We start from the raw sequence: 11,539 nt of genomic DNA, 5'->3' as shown, positions 1-11,539 counted from the left end.
TAAAGTCAATCAAAAAACAGGTTAGCTCTGAACAAGTATTTTAAAAGCATTAAGAGGCAAAAAAAAATATGGTAACTTGTCATTTTAATCTCATGATGCAACATACAAGATGCAGACTGAAGTTCATGATTCTGGAGAGGTTTCACACAAGATACAGTAAAAGATTGGGGGAAAAAAAAAAAAAAAAAAAAAAATCCAACGTTTGAAGAATGGCTTTTACAGACTTGGGGCAAATCCTGATCTCCTCAGACTAGAACCAACAATACAACACCTCAAGCAGTCAAGTTTAAAGTTGACAAGAAACTTAATTTTTATTGTTACCTTGATAGCTAACTTAATAAAAATGGCTTATTTACACTGGTTAAAAAATTCAATTTAAAAAAGTAATTTTACAAAATCACATATCTACAAACAGGTAAGCGCTGTGTCGTGCTGCAGGCCACAGAAGGTTCCAGTTGCTTCAGTGGAAAGGTAGAGAAGGGGGAGGCGTCATGGCTGACACGTTTCCATACCTGTGAAAAGGATACAAGATAAGCTGAAACAGGAGTCAAGCACAGAACAGCTATGAAGACGGGTCAGTGCCCTTCAACCCACCTTGAGCTCTTGTACTTCTCCCTGATGGCCTGTTGGGGGCGACTCTCCGCACCCAAGTAGAGCTTGTGCAGGTCCTTCAGACAACGGGCAATCTCCGACAGGGTGTAACCAGTGAAGGCACCCAAGGCATTAGGCTAAGGAAGCAAAGCAAATTAGTAATTTTGATTGGTCGAATGTCCAACTGAATTACCCAACCTACAAGGGGTTGCATTCATAACATCACAGAACGAAGCCACGGGATCGATCAGGACAGCTCACCCAGAATGTTCCGTTTACTGTGTAGTTGGCCAGACAGTAAGCCGCAGCTGCCACCATAGAGGGCACGTACTGCAGGAAAGGGTCCACTTCCAGCAGACTCAACTCTGACACATACTGGAGGAAGAAACCACAATACAACCGAGTAACACACACCTCGAAACCCAAGTAGATGACATTCCTACAGTACCGAGTGTTCCTTAGAATATGGAAGAGTGCCAACCCAGATCAGTGGTAGACAACGTCTCTAATGTTTTAAACTGACAGGTTGGGACCGACCTGGGCGAGGTTCTGCGTCTTGGAGCAGACAGACTGCACCGTCATGTACTGGAGCAGGAAGTGATGCGCGGTGGGCACGGTCATGTCAAACGCCAGCACTTTCAGGACGAGGTGCTCCATGCGAAGCAGCTGTTTCTTGGTGTACGTGTCGTCCGTGATGTACACAAACTCGTCCACCTCCGGGGGGTAGATCTCCTCGTACTTCCTGGAGAAGAAACGGCAATGGATGGTATTCGATTGGAATGCCGGGGGCCATTTGCAAAACCGCTCTGACACGAGAATTAAAATAAAAGTGTCAAAGCAAAACGTACGCTGCGAGCATTATGGCAGCCGTGCCCAACAACTGCAGTTTGCCCCGAAGAACCGACATGCAGGACAGGAAGCGGTCGATGTAGTTGACGGCCAGGAAGAAGGTCTCGTTGCACAGCTTGTACTCCAGACACACTTCCACCAGCCAGTCCATCAGGATGACACGCATGCAGTTGGTAATGTCTGGCTGCTTTCGCATGTAGCCGTGTTTGGGGTGGCATTTCATCTGTAAACGACAACCGGGGTGGCACTTGTAAACGCATTATAGTAAGGGACAGTCGCAATTCAAGATGTCTGCTGCAAGGTGGGGGGGGGGGTGGCATGGTTTAAGTGTAAAGTCATTTAACTAAATGCAATTAGACCTAGGTGGCAGCTGTTAAAGCAGTAACCCACTTCACTCTCTCGCAAATGCCGATGGATGTCCTCTGCATACTCAGACAGGCCCAGAATATCCTCTGATGTCATTGGTTCATCAGGTAGGGATTGCATTGACGTGTCCATACATGTTCCTGAAGAGAAGAGGGAGGTACACATCCATTCATTGATAGCCTGGCATGCATGCATCATGCATGTATGTATCACTACTTCTAAGCCCGATGGATCTCACCTGAGCTCAGGTCGAGGAAGAGCCGGAAATCTTTGTGTTGCAAGGCTGCCTTATCCTCATTCACCAACTGAGGTGAAACCACGACTTCACTACAGGCAGGGAGGACAACCTCACATGGGTCATCCACAAAGACATCAAAGCTGGAGCTGGATGTACAGCCCGGAAACGTCGTCTGCGAGTTCTCCGAGATGGACCCGAGTTTAGAGGGATGACCTCCGGCTAGACGGCTGTGCTGTTCGTTTTCACTGAGGAGGCCGAGGACCGTTCTTTGTTTTGCCCTCTGCATACGGGTTGGATCCATTCTGCTTGAGACCGCAGCAATATTTTCTTGGCTACTGCGGCTAGCGAACGCGACGGCTGTGTTAAAGCTCATCTTCAAACGAGCTTCGACCTATTTAGTGTGGAAAAAGTCGGTGCAAACAAACTTGATAAGTAGCCTACACAAAACAAGTCGCCGTATGGTAGAAGCGCAGGGTAATTGCTGCCATGACTACCAGGTGACAGTGGCACAGTCACACTCCCAAACTTGCTTGCCAATTCTGAGAAACAACATTTAGCTTAAAACCCATATCAAATCGTAAATCAAGATTTGTATAGAGGTATTCATTTAATACAACTGTATAGTTAGCAGTAGTGGCTCTGAACAGTAAGGTGGTCATTTCGTCCGGCAAACGATACTGTACTCTGTAGCTAGCAGGCTAAAACTAGGCTGAGGATTGGGAAATGTTTTTTACAAACCTTTTGTTATACGGAGCACTTGTAGAAAATTCCTTAAGAAGTTTGACCGCGTATACTCGCTGGCTAGCTTCACATTGGACTGTCAAAGGTCTCCAAGTTTATGTATTGCTCATTCCGATGAGCGCACCAATCAGCAGTTGCACTGTCAACTCAGCTGTTGCAGATTCCGAAAATTATAGAAGTTGCCGCTGCCCTGGTGAGCGTCCAATCACGGCCGACAATGACAGCGGGGATAACGTCTCCATAGCAACAGGCCGACGCGCAGTGCGTGTCAGTGTGCAGGCGTTTGGACCTACCATGGATCACTTCAGATTAATCAAAGTGTGTGCATGCATGCGTCCGTGTGCTTGCGTGCGAGAGAAAGAGCAAAAGAAAGAGAGAGAGAAAGTAGCAATCCGGCAGAGCTGGTTCATGCAGGAGACTTCGAGAACTTAACGCTGTCAGTCAGCAGTCAAATCACGTAGTTTTGACACTGCTACTTTACAGCCAAAGCGGTCTAGTTAGACCACAAACTCACCCGTGCTCGGACAATGCGACGCAGGATGTGCATCGCTTTTCATTGTTGCCTCCACCACCTCGGACTCTACCCCTGGTTATGTCTCTCTTTCTCTGTCTGAAGGGGGATGTGTATCGAGCCGCCCGTGCGAGCAGACTGTATTTTCGTAGTATGTGTCATAACTTAGAGTCTTCCTCCGGGAATGACGGGATATTGAATTATACTTTAATGTATTCCCAGTATTTTAAATAAGTTGTGGTTTATTTGGTAGCATTTCGTAGTGTGACTGATTTGACAATATGCATACTTTACAAAGTAAGAGGTGCGCTATTGGATAGGTCCGACTTTCCCGTCTCGTGCTTCTGCGTGGGAGGCCTTCCCAGCCCTGGCAGTTGTATTACTTTGAGAGCATTTTTGTCTGGCTATAAGTCACGTGCCCTTCCAATGAGCAATAGAAACGTATTGCATTAATGTCACCATTCAGATCCTTTTGTTTGGCCCATGTCGCCAATAGCTAAGTCTGCCCACGCTCCACAGAAAGGTGTATCTCCTTTCCAAGGTATCTTTCTTTCCTCATTCTTCCATCACATGTTCAGCATTTCATTCAGAGCATTTTTCTTTAAAAGCCAAGGCCGCAGTCAAAGGTGTTCACATACAGTAGGCACCATGTCTGTCTCTACCATCCTGCTGCCTCTGTTACTGCTGCTCTCTGGATCCTCAGCCTCCCACTTCAACGGAGGGACCATGACCTTTAACCCCAAAGGAGTCAACGCAGACGGATCCTACACAGTAAGACCACAGAGTAGAAACAGGGATCTGAGTTCTGACAGGGGAGTGTGGATATCTGCCTTCTGCAAAGTAGCAGAGATAAAAACTCATGTTTTTGAATGGAAGATACTGGTAACCGGTTGTGGTAACTGGTCGGTATTTATTACATGCACAGTCTGAGACATTAGATTAGATTCAGATTAGATTCAACTTTACATCACCGCCTATTTGACTCATGTTTTTGAATGGAAGATACTAGTAACTGGTAGGTATTTATTTAATGCACAGTCTGGGATTGTACTGCCTATTTGATAAATTGATGTAAGATTACAAATCAAACCCATTATGTAGTTAGCATTGAGCCATATGTCGTATTATTCATATGTTGTAAATGATTCAACTTTTTCAGTTTGTTGTCTATCGCCCTCTAACTGTTTGAAAGCCAAACTACAATGGTAGGATTTCACTGTGTGTTTCGAGTTCGACCATCTTAGAAACTACAGGATAGAATTGTGAGTTTGACTTCACATCTGCTGAATGATTGTAGGTGGACATTCGCTTCAAGTTGGCCCTTCACACGACGTGTTCCACTACAGCCTGGGCTAACCTTTGGACATGTCAGAGTGTAAATTGTGGCAATATTAGCAGCAATGCTCTGTATAACCTGGACAGTAGCAGTGGAGACTGGTGCCAGTGGGAAGAAGTCATGATTAGAAATGTTGACACCAACCTACCTTTTATACTGGAGTAAGTGTTGAATGAATCTGAGAAACAATACTTTACAGAACTGCATTTATGTTTGTAAATGTTCATAGTATTTGCTCAGTGTAGTCCCATGCCTGAGCAACAGTAACATACTTTACGATCATGCTGATAGACTGTCTAGTGGTAACTGGATCACCACCTATGTTGGGGATATATCATGGAGACTAAGAACTACGGTGGATCTGGGAGTGAGGTCTGACACAAGGACAGCCAACAGATCCCCACAGACCACAGTCATACCTCTTCTGCTGTAAGTTGCATTCATCATTTTTACTAATCAGTGTGAGCCCATGATCTAAATATGAGGGTTTACTCCAAAAATAATTATCTCTCTCTCTCTTTCTCTGTCTCTCATTCTCTCTCTGCCCTCAAGAGTTCCAGTGAACTGTCCCAGGGATTTTCAGTTTTTGGCCCATGATCCAGATGGAGACCTGGTTCAGTGCAGATTTGCTCTATCTGGGAACCAGGAGTGTGTTACTTGTTCACTACCAAGCTTTTTTACACTGAAAGTAAGGACCCAAGGAGGGCACACCCAGACAGTTGAATAATGATCATACTTCAAGTGCAATCTCCCATATGAAACAGCATGTTCCAGCAAAATAATATTTAAAGGCCCATGACATAAAAATGTCACTGTAGGAGGTTATTTAACATTAATATGAGTTCCCCTAGCCTGCATATGCCTTATGATAGGTGTAAACCAAGGGTTAGCTCATTGTGGGACTGCTCGTAGTGGCTGTAATTATGCATCAAGGCTGAATTTCAAGAAAAATACTTCAGATTCAGTATTAGGGGACCACAAAGGCCAATATGAAAGCATACAAAAGCAGCATGTCATGGGACCTTTAATTACAGTCATATCAACTTTAATGCAACAGTTAATCAACGTTATTTTTTGTACCCTTCAGTCACCATGCACGCTATCTTACTTGAACACTTCCATCTCGACTGAAAACACGTACGCAGTGCAGCTTATGATGGAGGACTTCCCCACTGCGTCTATAACCCTGACCTACAAAGATGGCTCGCAGTCCAACCGGACTTCCTTGTTAAGCCCTCTCAGCAAGTTGCCCGTACAGTTTGCAGTCAGAGGTAGATATTATCATACAGTGTGTAGGCTACCCGTTTGTCTATGACAGGCTGGGGGATGGGGAGGGAGGGGGGGCGTTTCCAACGGTCGAGTGTGTAGATGGGTTGGTAAACTTATCAAACTATACAACTATGAAGCATGTGAAAGACAGAAGTAAATGTCGGTATTCATGGCTGCCCTGTGCTCCAGTTGGGGCTGCAGTGCCCTCCTGTGCAGAGGGGGAATATCTCCCCAGGTTCCTGTCCCCGACGCCGGCCTACGGAACCCACTTCTACGTTGCTGTCAACAACACACTGGAGATCTCTGTCAGGGCAGAGGCCAATCTTTCTGGGTGAGGAAAATATACTGTAACTCATGTATTCACCACTAGGAGGCAGCGTGTCCTTAACATCAATCAGTCTGTATATAATCCTACATATCCTTAGCGTAGAAGAATACTTATGGGAATATGTTGTTGTGGTTTTTAAGCGTTCTCGAGCTTCTGGTCAGTGGTCCTCACAATTTTATAAAGACCACGACTGCACCTGGACAGTTCACAATAAGATGGACACCAACAGAGGACGACAGACAGGACCATCCTATCTGCTTCATCTCCCAGGCCCAGGGTGTCGGGTCAGTCTCCATTTTGCTAAATCAAGTGATTCTCTATCGGTTTAGTTGTTTTATAATCCGTGATCTATCATTTTTTGTACCAAATTTGAAAAAATACCATCTGACAAATTTGTTAAAAAAAATTTTTTTTACAGCACCAAATATCACTCTGAGCTGCGTTGTGTGATTGTCACCGTTGGAAACCTATATACCACACTAGGACCTGAAACTACAACAGAGATTTTAACAACTACCACAAAAACACGCACAACTATCACACAAACACCCACAGCTACCCCTGAAACACCCACAACTACCACATCAACACTCACAACTACCACAAAAACACGCACAACTATCACACAAACACCCACAGCTACCCCTGAAACACCCACAACTACCACATCAACACTCACAACTACCACAAAAGAACCCACAACTACCACTTCAAGGCCCACAACTACCTCTGAAACACCCACAACTACCACTGTAAAACCCACAACTACCACTGAAACACCCACAACAACTGAAACACTCACAACTACCACTGAAAAACCCACAACTACCACAGAAACATCCACAACTACCACACCAACACCCAAAACTACCATACAAGCACCCACAACTACCACACCAACACCCAAAACTACCACAGAAACACCCACAACTACCACTGAAAAACCCACAACTACCGCAGAAACACCCACAACTACCAAACAAACTCCCAGAACTACTACAGAAACACCCACAACTACCACACAAGCCCCCATCACTACCACTGAATCACCCACAACTACCACATCAAGGCTCACATTTACCACAGAAACACCCACAACTACAACTGAAACACCCACGACTACCACAGAAGCACCCACAACTACCACTTCAAGGCCCACAACTACCTCTGAAACACCCACAACTACCACTGTAAAACCCACAACTACAACTACAAAACCCACAACTACCACAGAAACACCCACAACAACTGAAACACTCACAACTACCACTGAAAAACCCACAACTACCAAAGAAACATCCACAACTACCACACCAACACCCACAACTACCGCAGAAACACCCACAACTACCACACAAGCACCCACAACTACCACTGAATCACCCACAACTACCACATCAAGGCTCACATTTACCACAGAAACACCCACAACAACTGAAACACTCACAACTACCACTGAAAAACCCACAACTACCACAGAAACATCCACAACTACCACACAAACTCCCACAACTACCACAGAAACACCCACAACTACCACACAAGCACCCACAACTACTACTGAATCACCCACAACTACGACAAAAAAAAACACAACTACCACACAGAAACCCACAACTACCGCAGAAACACCCACAACTACCACACAAGAACCCACAACTACCACACCAACACCCAAAACTACCATACAAGCACCCACAACTACCACACCAACACCCAAAACTACCACAGAAACACCCACAACTACCACTGAAAAACCCACATCTACCGCAGAAACACCCACAACTACCACACAAACTCCCAGAATTACTACAGAAACACCCACAACTACCACACAAGCCCCCATCACTACCACTGAATCACCCACAACTACCACATCAAGGCTCACATTTACCACAGAAACACCCACAACTACAACTGAAACACCCACGACTACCACAGAAGCACCCACAACTACCACTTCAAGGCCCACAACTACCTCTGAAACACCCACAACTACCACTGTAAAACCCACAACTACAACTACAAAACCCACAACTACCGCAGAAACACCCACAACTACCACACAAGCACCCACAACTACCACTGAATCACCCACAACTACCACATCAAGGCTCACATTTACCACAGAAACACCCACAACAACTGAAACACTCACAACTACCACTGAAAAACCCACAACTACCACAGAAACATCCACAACTACCACACAAACTCCCAAAACTACCACAGAAACACCCACAACTACCACTGAAAAACCCACAACTACCACACAAACTCCCACAACTACCACATCAACGCCCACAACTACATCATCAACACTCACAACTACCGCCGAAAAACCCACAAATACCACCTCAACACTCACAACTACCACAGAAAGACCCACAACTACCACTGAAAAACCCACAACTACCACACAAACTCCCACAACTACCACATCAACGCCCACAACTACCACATCAACACTCACAACTACCACAGAAGCATCCACAACTATCACACAAGCACCCACAACTACCACAGAAACACACGCAACTACCACACAAGCACCCACAACTACCACAGAAACACCCGCAACTACCACACAAGCACCCACAACTACCACACCAACACCCAAAACTACCCCAGAAACACCCACAACTACCACTGAAAAACCCACAACTACCACACAAACTCCCACAATTACCACAGAAACACCCGCAACTACCACACAAGCACCCACAACTACCACTGAATCACCCACAAATACCACTGAATCACCCACAACTACCACATCAACGCTCACATTTACCACAGAAACACCTACAACTACAACTGAAACACCCACAACTACAACTAAAAAACCCGTAACTACCACACAAGAACCCACAACTACCACACAAGCACCCACAACTACCACAGAAACACCCACAACTACCACACAAGCACCCACAACTACCACTGAAAAACCCACAACTACCACACAAGAACCCACAACTACCAAATCAACGCCCACAACTACCACATCAACACTCAAAACTACCACAGAAAGACCCACAACTACCACTGAAAAACCCACAACTACCACACAAGCACCCACAACTACCACTTCAACGCGCACAACTACCCCAGAAACACCCACAACTATCATTGAAACACCCACAACTACCACTGAAAACCCCAAAAAGACCACGGAAACACCCACAACTACCACACCAACACCCACAACTACCACACCAACACTTACAACTACCACACCAACATCTACAACTACCACAGAAACACCCACAACTACCACACCCACAAATACAACTACCACTACAACACTAATACCTACCACACCCGCAACCACCACTCTGCCACCCACAACTGCATCATCTCCAAACATCTCAACTGGGAAGGTGGATAATTCCACAGCAAGTGCTGGATCTAGTAAGTAAAAATCAAGAGTGATCATAAATATTTAAAAGTGATTTAAAAGTTGAATAATTACTGTAAGAGTATTATTGTGGCAGAATGTATAAGTGTGTGTGTGTGTGTGTGTGTGTGCTCGCCTATGCATGTACCTGTATGAATATGCATGTTCACCAAGTCACTGTGCATCCACAGGAGTCCCAGTTGGACTGACTATGAGGGTGTCCTCTGTGACCAAGCTAAACGAAACCTACATCAAGGAGGTGTTCTTGAAGCAGGTCTGTGTCTCTGTCATTGTTGGACCAGACAGCTTAATTAAGCAATAAGCCCCAAGAGGCCGTGGTTTACGCTGATTTTAGAACAGGTAAGGGGAGTTGTTAGGCACGACGCGAAGCGAAAACCCCCTTAGAAACAAAATAGTTTAATAATAAACTGTCATTCTTCCGCTACTACAAAGTATAGTTTGTACATAAATCGTTGCCACGCAACAGCCAGATGGACATCTTTGCCGTCTTTTTCAATTAGAAATATTCGATGCGCAGTAATATGGAATGTTAAGATGTGTAATGTTATGAAGACAACCTGTGGGGTTATGCTGGATTTTACAACGGCATGGAACGCGATATAGCCAATCACAATCAAGGATGGGAACAACCAGTTTTAGAACACCAATTAAAGTTACTCCTCATCAGCTCTAAGTCTCACCGGTGATTCTGTGCTGTTGATTCCAGCTCCAGGAGGAATTGATCAGACGAGGGCTACCAGCAGACATCACTGTCGGTCTGAGAATGGTTCAAGCTCTCAGCCCTTGAGGGAGAGAGATAGTGGATCTTTACAACCCACAACATCGTCCAGCTGAAGGAAAATGGAAGTTGGATGACAAATATACAATTTCAGTCAAGACAATCACATATTAGATTTGAGCATTTATGTAACGGGAGCAAATGTCATTCATTTGAACACATGTTTGGGGGCGGGACAGCCGATATCGTTCTGTATGTTTGCTGTGTCGGTGTTTGCGTGACATCTCTCTACAGGTGTTCCTTATCGGCGGGCTGATTTGACCACCTACGGGATTGGCTGGGTAAAGGCATAAGAACAAACCAAGATCTCCTCTCAGGGCTCGCACCCGACTACGGACGACAACGGTTTCCACACACGGAGGCGAGATCCGGAGCCAGCCGCCCTCTTCCCCGAGTCCTGGATGATCGGTCAGCACGGTGCCTCCAAGCCCCATCAGATTGTTCAACGCACTCAACTCCACGCCATAAAGGGAAGTAGCCCCGCTATTACTTTATGTGTGTAAGAACAACTGCAACCGTGATCGTTACATTTGGTTGCGTTTAATTATACACCTCCTGCACTTCCCCAGCACACAGAAGAAGCAGACGCCATCAGCAGTGTGGACGACTACCCCGAGACGAACTATTGTTGGTGTGGATTATAGTTTCCTGTTTCCCCAGTCTGAGCTGGGCTGCTAACGCACGGGGGAACAACGTCAGTGCCTCGTAGGCGTGGCCGACAGGCTCGCATCTGTCCCTCAACCTCCTCCTGGACTTCGGTTGGCTAGGCCGTGGGTTGGGCCGTGAGTACTGTCGAACGGTGATTGGCCTTCGAATCCGTTCCCCGTTAGAGTAGGGAATTGTGTATTTTAAATTGTGGTTAGACTTTCCACTGGCTGCCCGCAGTGTCACCATATTTATATCGATTATCTTCATACCTGGGGCTCTGTGTTGTCATACTGGGTGGTGATCTTACCTGTTGGCTCATTTAGCCTCCAGCTGTTTGCATATTGCACATGCTATTATAGTGCCAGATTGTTTGCAGTTTTTGCACGTACGTTTGCAGTGTCATTGTTTACACGCTTTGCACAGACTGATCTCAGTGGGGATCACTGCTTAAACTTTGCACATC

The 11,539-nt window shown here is 45.7% G+C and overlaps 2 protein-coding genes across 2 annotated transcripts; one reads left to right on the top strand and one right to left on the bottom strand.

The window, feature by feature from the left end:
• Positions 1-285: 285 nt before the first annotated feature.
• ccna1 (cyclin A1) lies at positions 286-2,998 on the bottom strand. Its single transcript, XM_084684309.1, has 8 exons — positions 2,783-2,998; positions 2,045-2,435; positions 1,831-1,946; positions 1,440-1,663; positions 1,129-1,333; positions 853-966; positions 595-728; positions 286-512 (listed from the first exon to the last, which is right to left on the bottom strand). The coding sequence occupies exons 2-8, from the start codon at positions 2,415-2,417 to the stop codon at positions 461-463; spliced, it is 1,218 nt and encodes a 405-aa protein (XP_084540435.1). The 5' UTR covers positions 2,418-2,435; positions 2,783-2,998; the 3' UTR covers positions 286-460.
• Positions 2,999-4,968: 1,970 nt separating this feature from the next.
• LOC146246247 (uncharacterized) lies at positions 4,969-6,986 on the top strand. The gene is made up of 5 exons (XM_084683475.1): positions 4,969-4,999; positions 5,118-5,320; positions 5,720-5,903; positions 6,091-6,232; positions 6,370-6,986. The coding sequence occupies exons 1-5, from the start codon at positions 4,969-4,971 to the stop codon at positions 6,677-6,679; spliced, it is 870 nt and encodes a 289-aa protein (XP_084539601.1). The 3' UTR covers positions 6,680-6,986.
• Positions 6,987-11,539: the final 4,553 nt, after the last annotated feature.

This window comes from Hypomesus nipponensis, chromosome 20, assembly GCF_054491055.1.
Source record: "Hypomesus nipponensis isolate SF chromosome 20, ASM5449105v1, whole genome shotgun sequence".
NCBI lineage: Eukaryota > Metazoa > Chordata > Actinopteri > Osmeriformes > Osmeridae > Hypomesus > Hypomesus nipponensis.
Note: the sequence above shows the minus strand (reverse complement) of the source record. Positions and strands in the feature narration are given on the sequence as shown.

Excerpts from the sequence above, each read along its gene's own strand:
- LOC146246247 (XM_084683475.1), top strand. The coding sequence starts at position 4,969 with ATGGAGACTAAGAACTACGGTGGATCTGGGA. Across the intron at positions 5,321-5,719 it reads CAAGCTTTTTTACACTGAAA|TCACCATGCACGCTATCTTA; the intron begins GTAAGGACCCAA and ends TGTACCCTTCAG. Across the intron at positions 5,904-6,090 it reads CGTACAGTTTGCAGTCAGAG|TTGGGGCTGCAGTGCCCTCC; the intron begins GTAGATATTATC and ends CCTGTGCTCCAG.
- ccna1 (XM_084684309.1), bottom strand. The coding sequence starts at position 2,417 with ATGAGCTTTAACACAGCCGTCGCGTTCGCTAGCCGCAGTAGCCAAGAA. Across the intron at positions 1,334-1,439 it reads GCTGCCATAATGCTCGCAGC|GAAGTACGAGGAGATCTACC; the intron begins GTACGTTTTGCT and ends TTTCTTCTCCAG. Across the intron at positions 967-1,128 it reads AGACGCAGAACCTCGCCCAG|TATGTGTCAGAGTTGAGTCT; the intron begins GTCGGTCCCAAC and ends TTCTTCCTCCAG.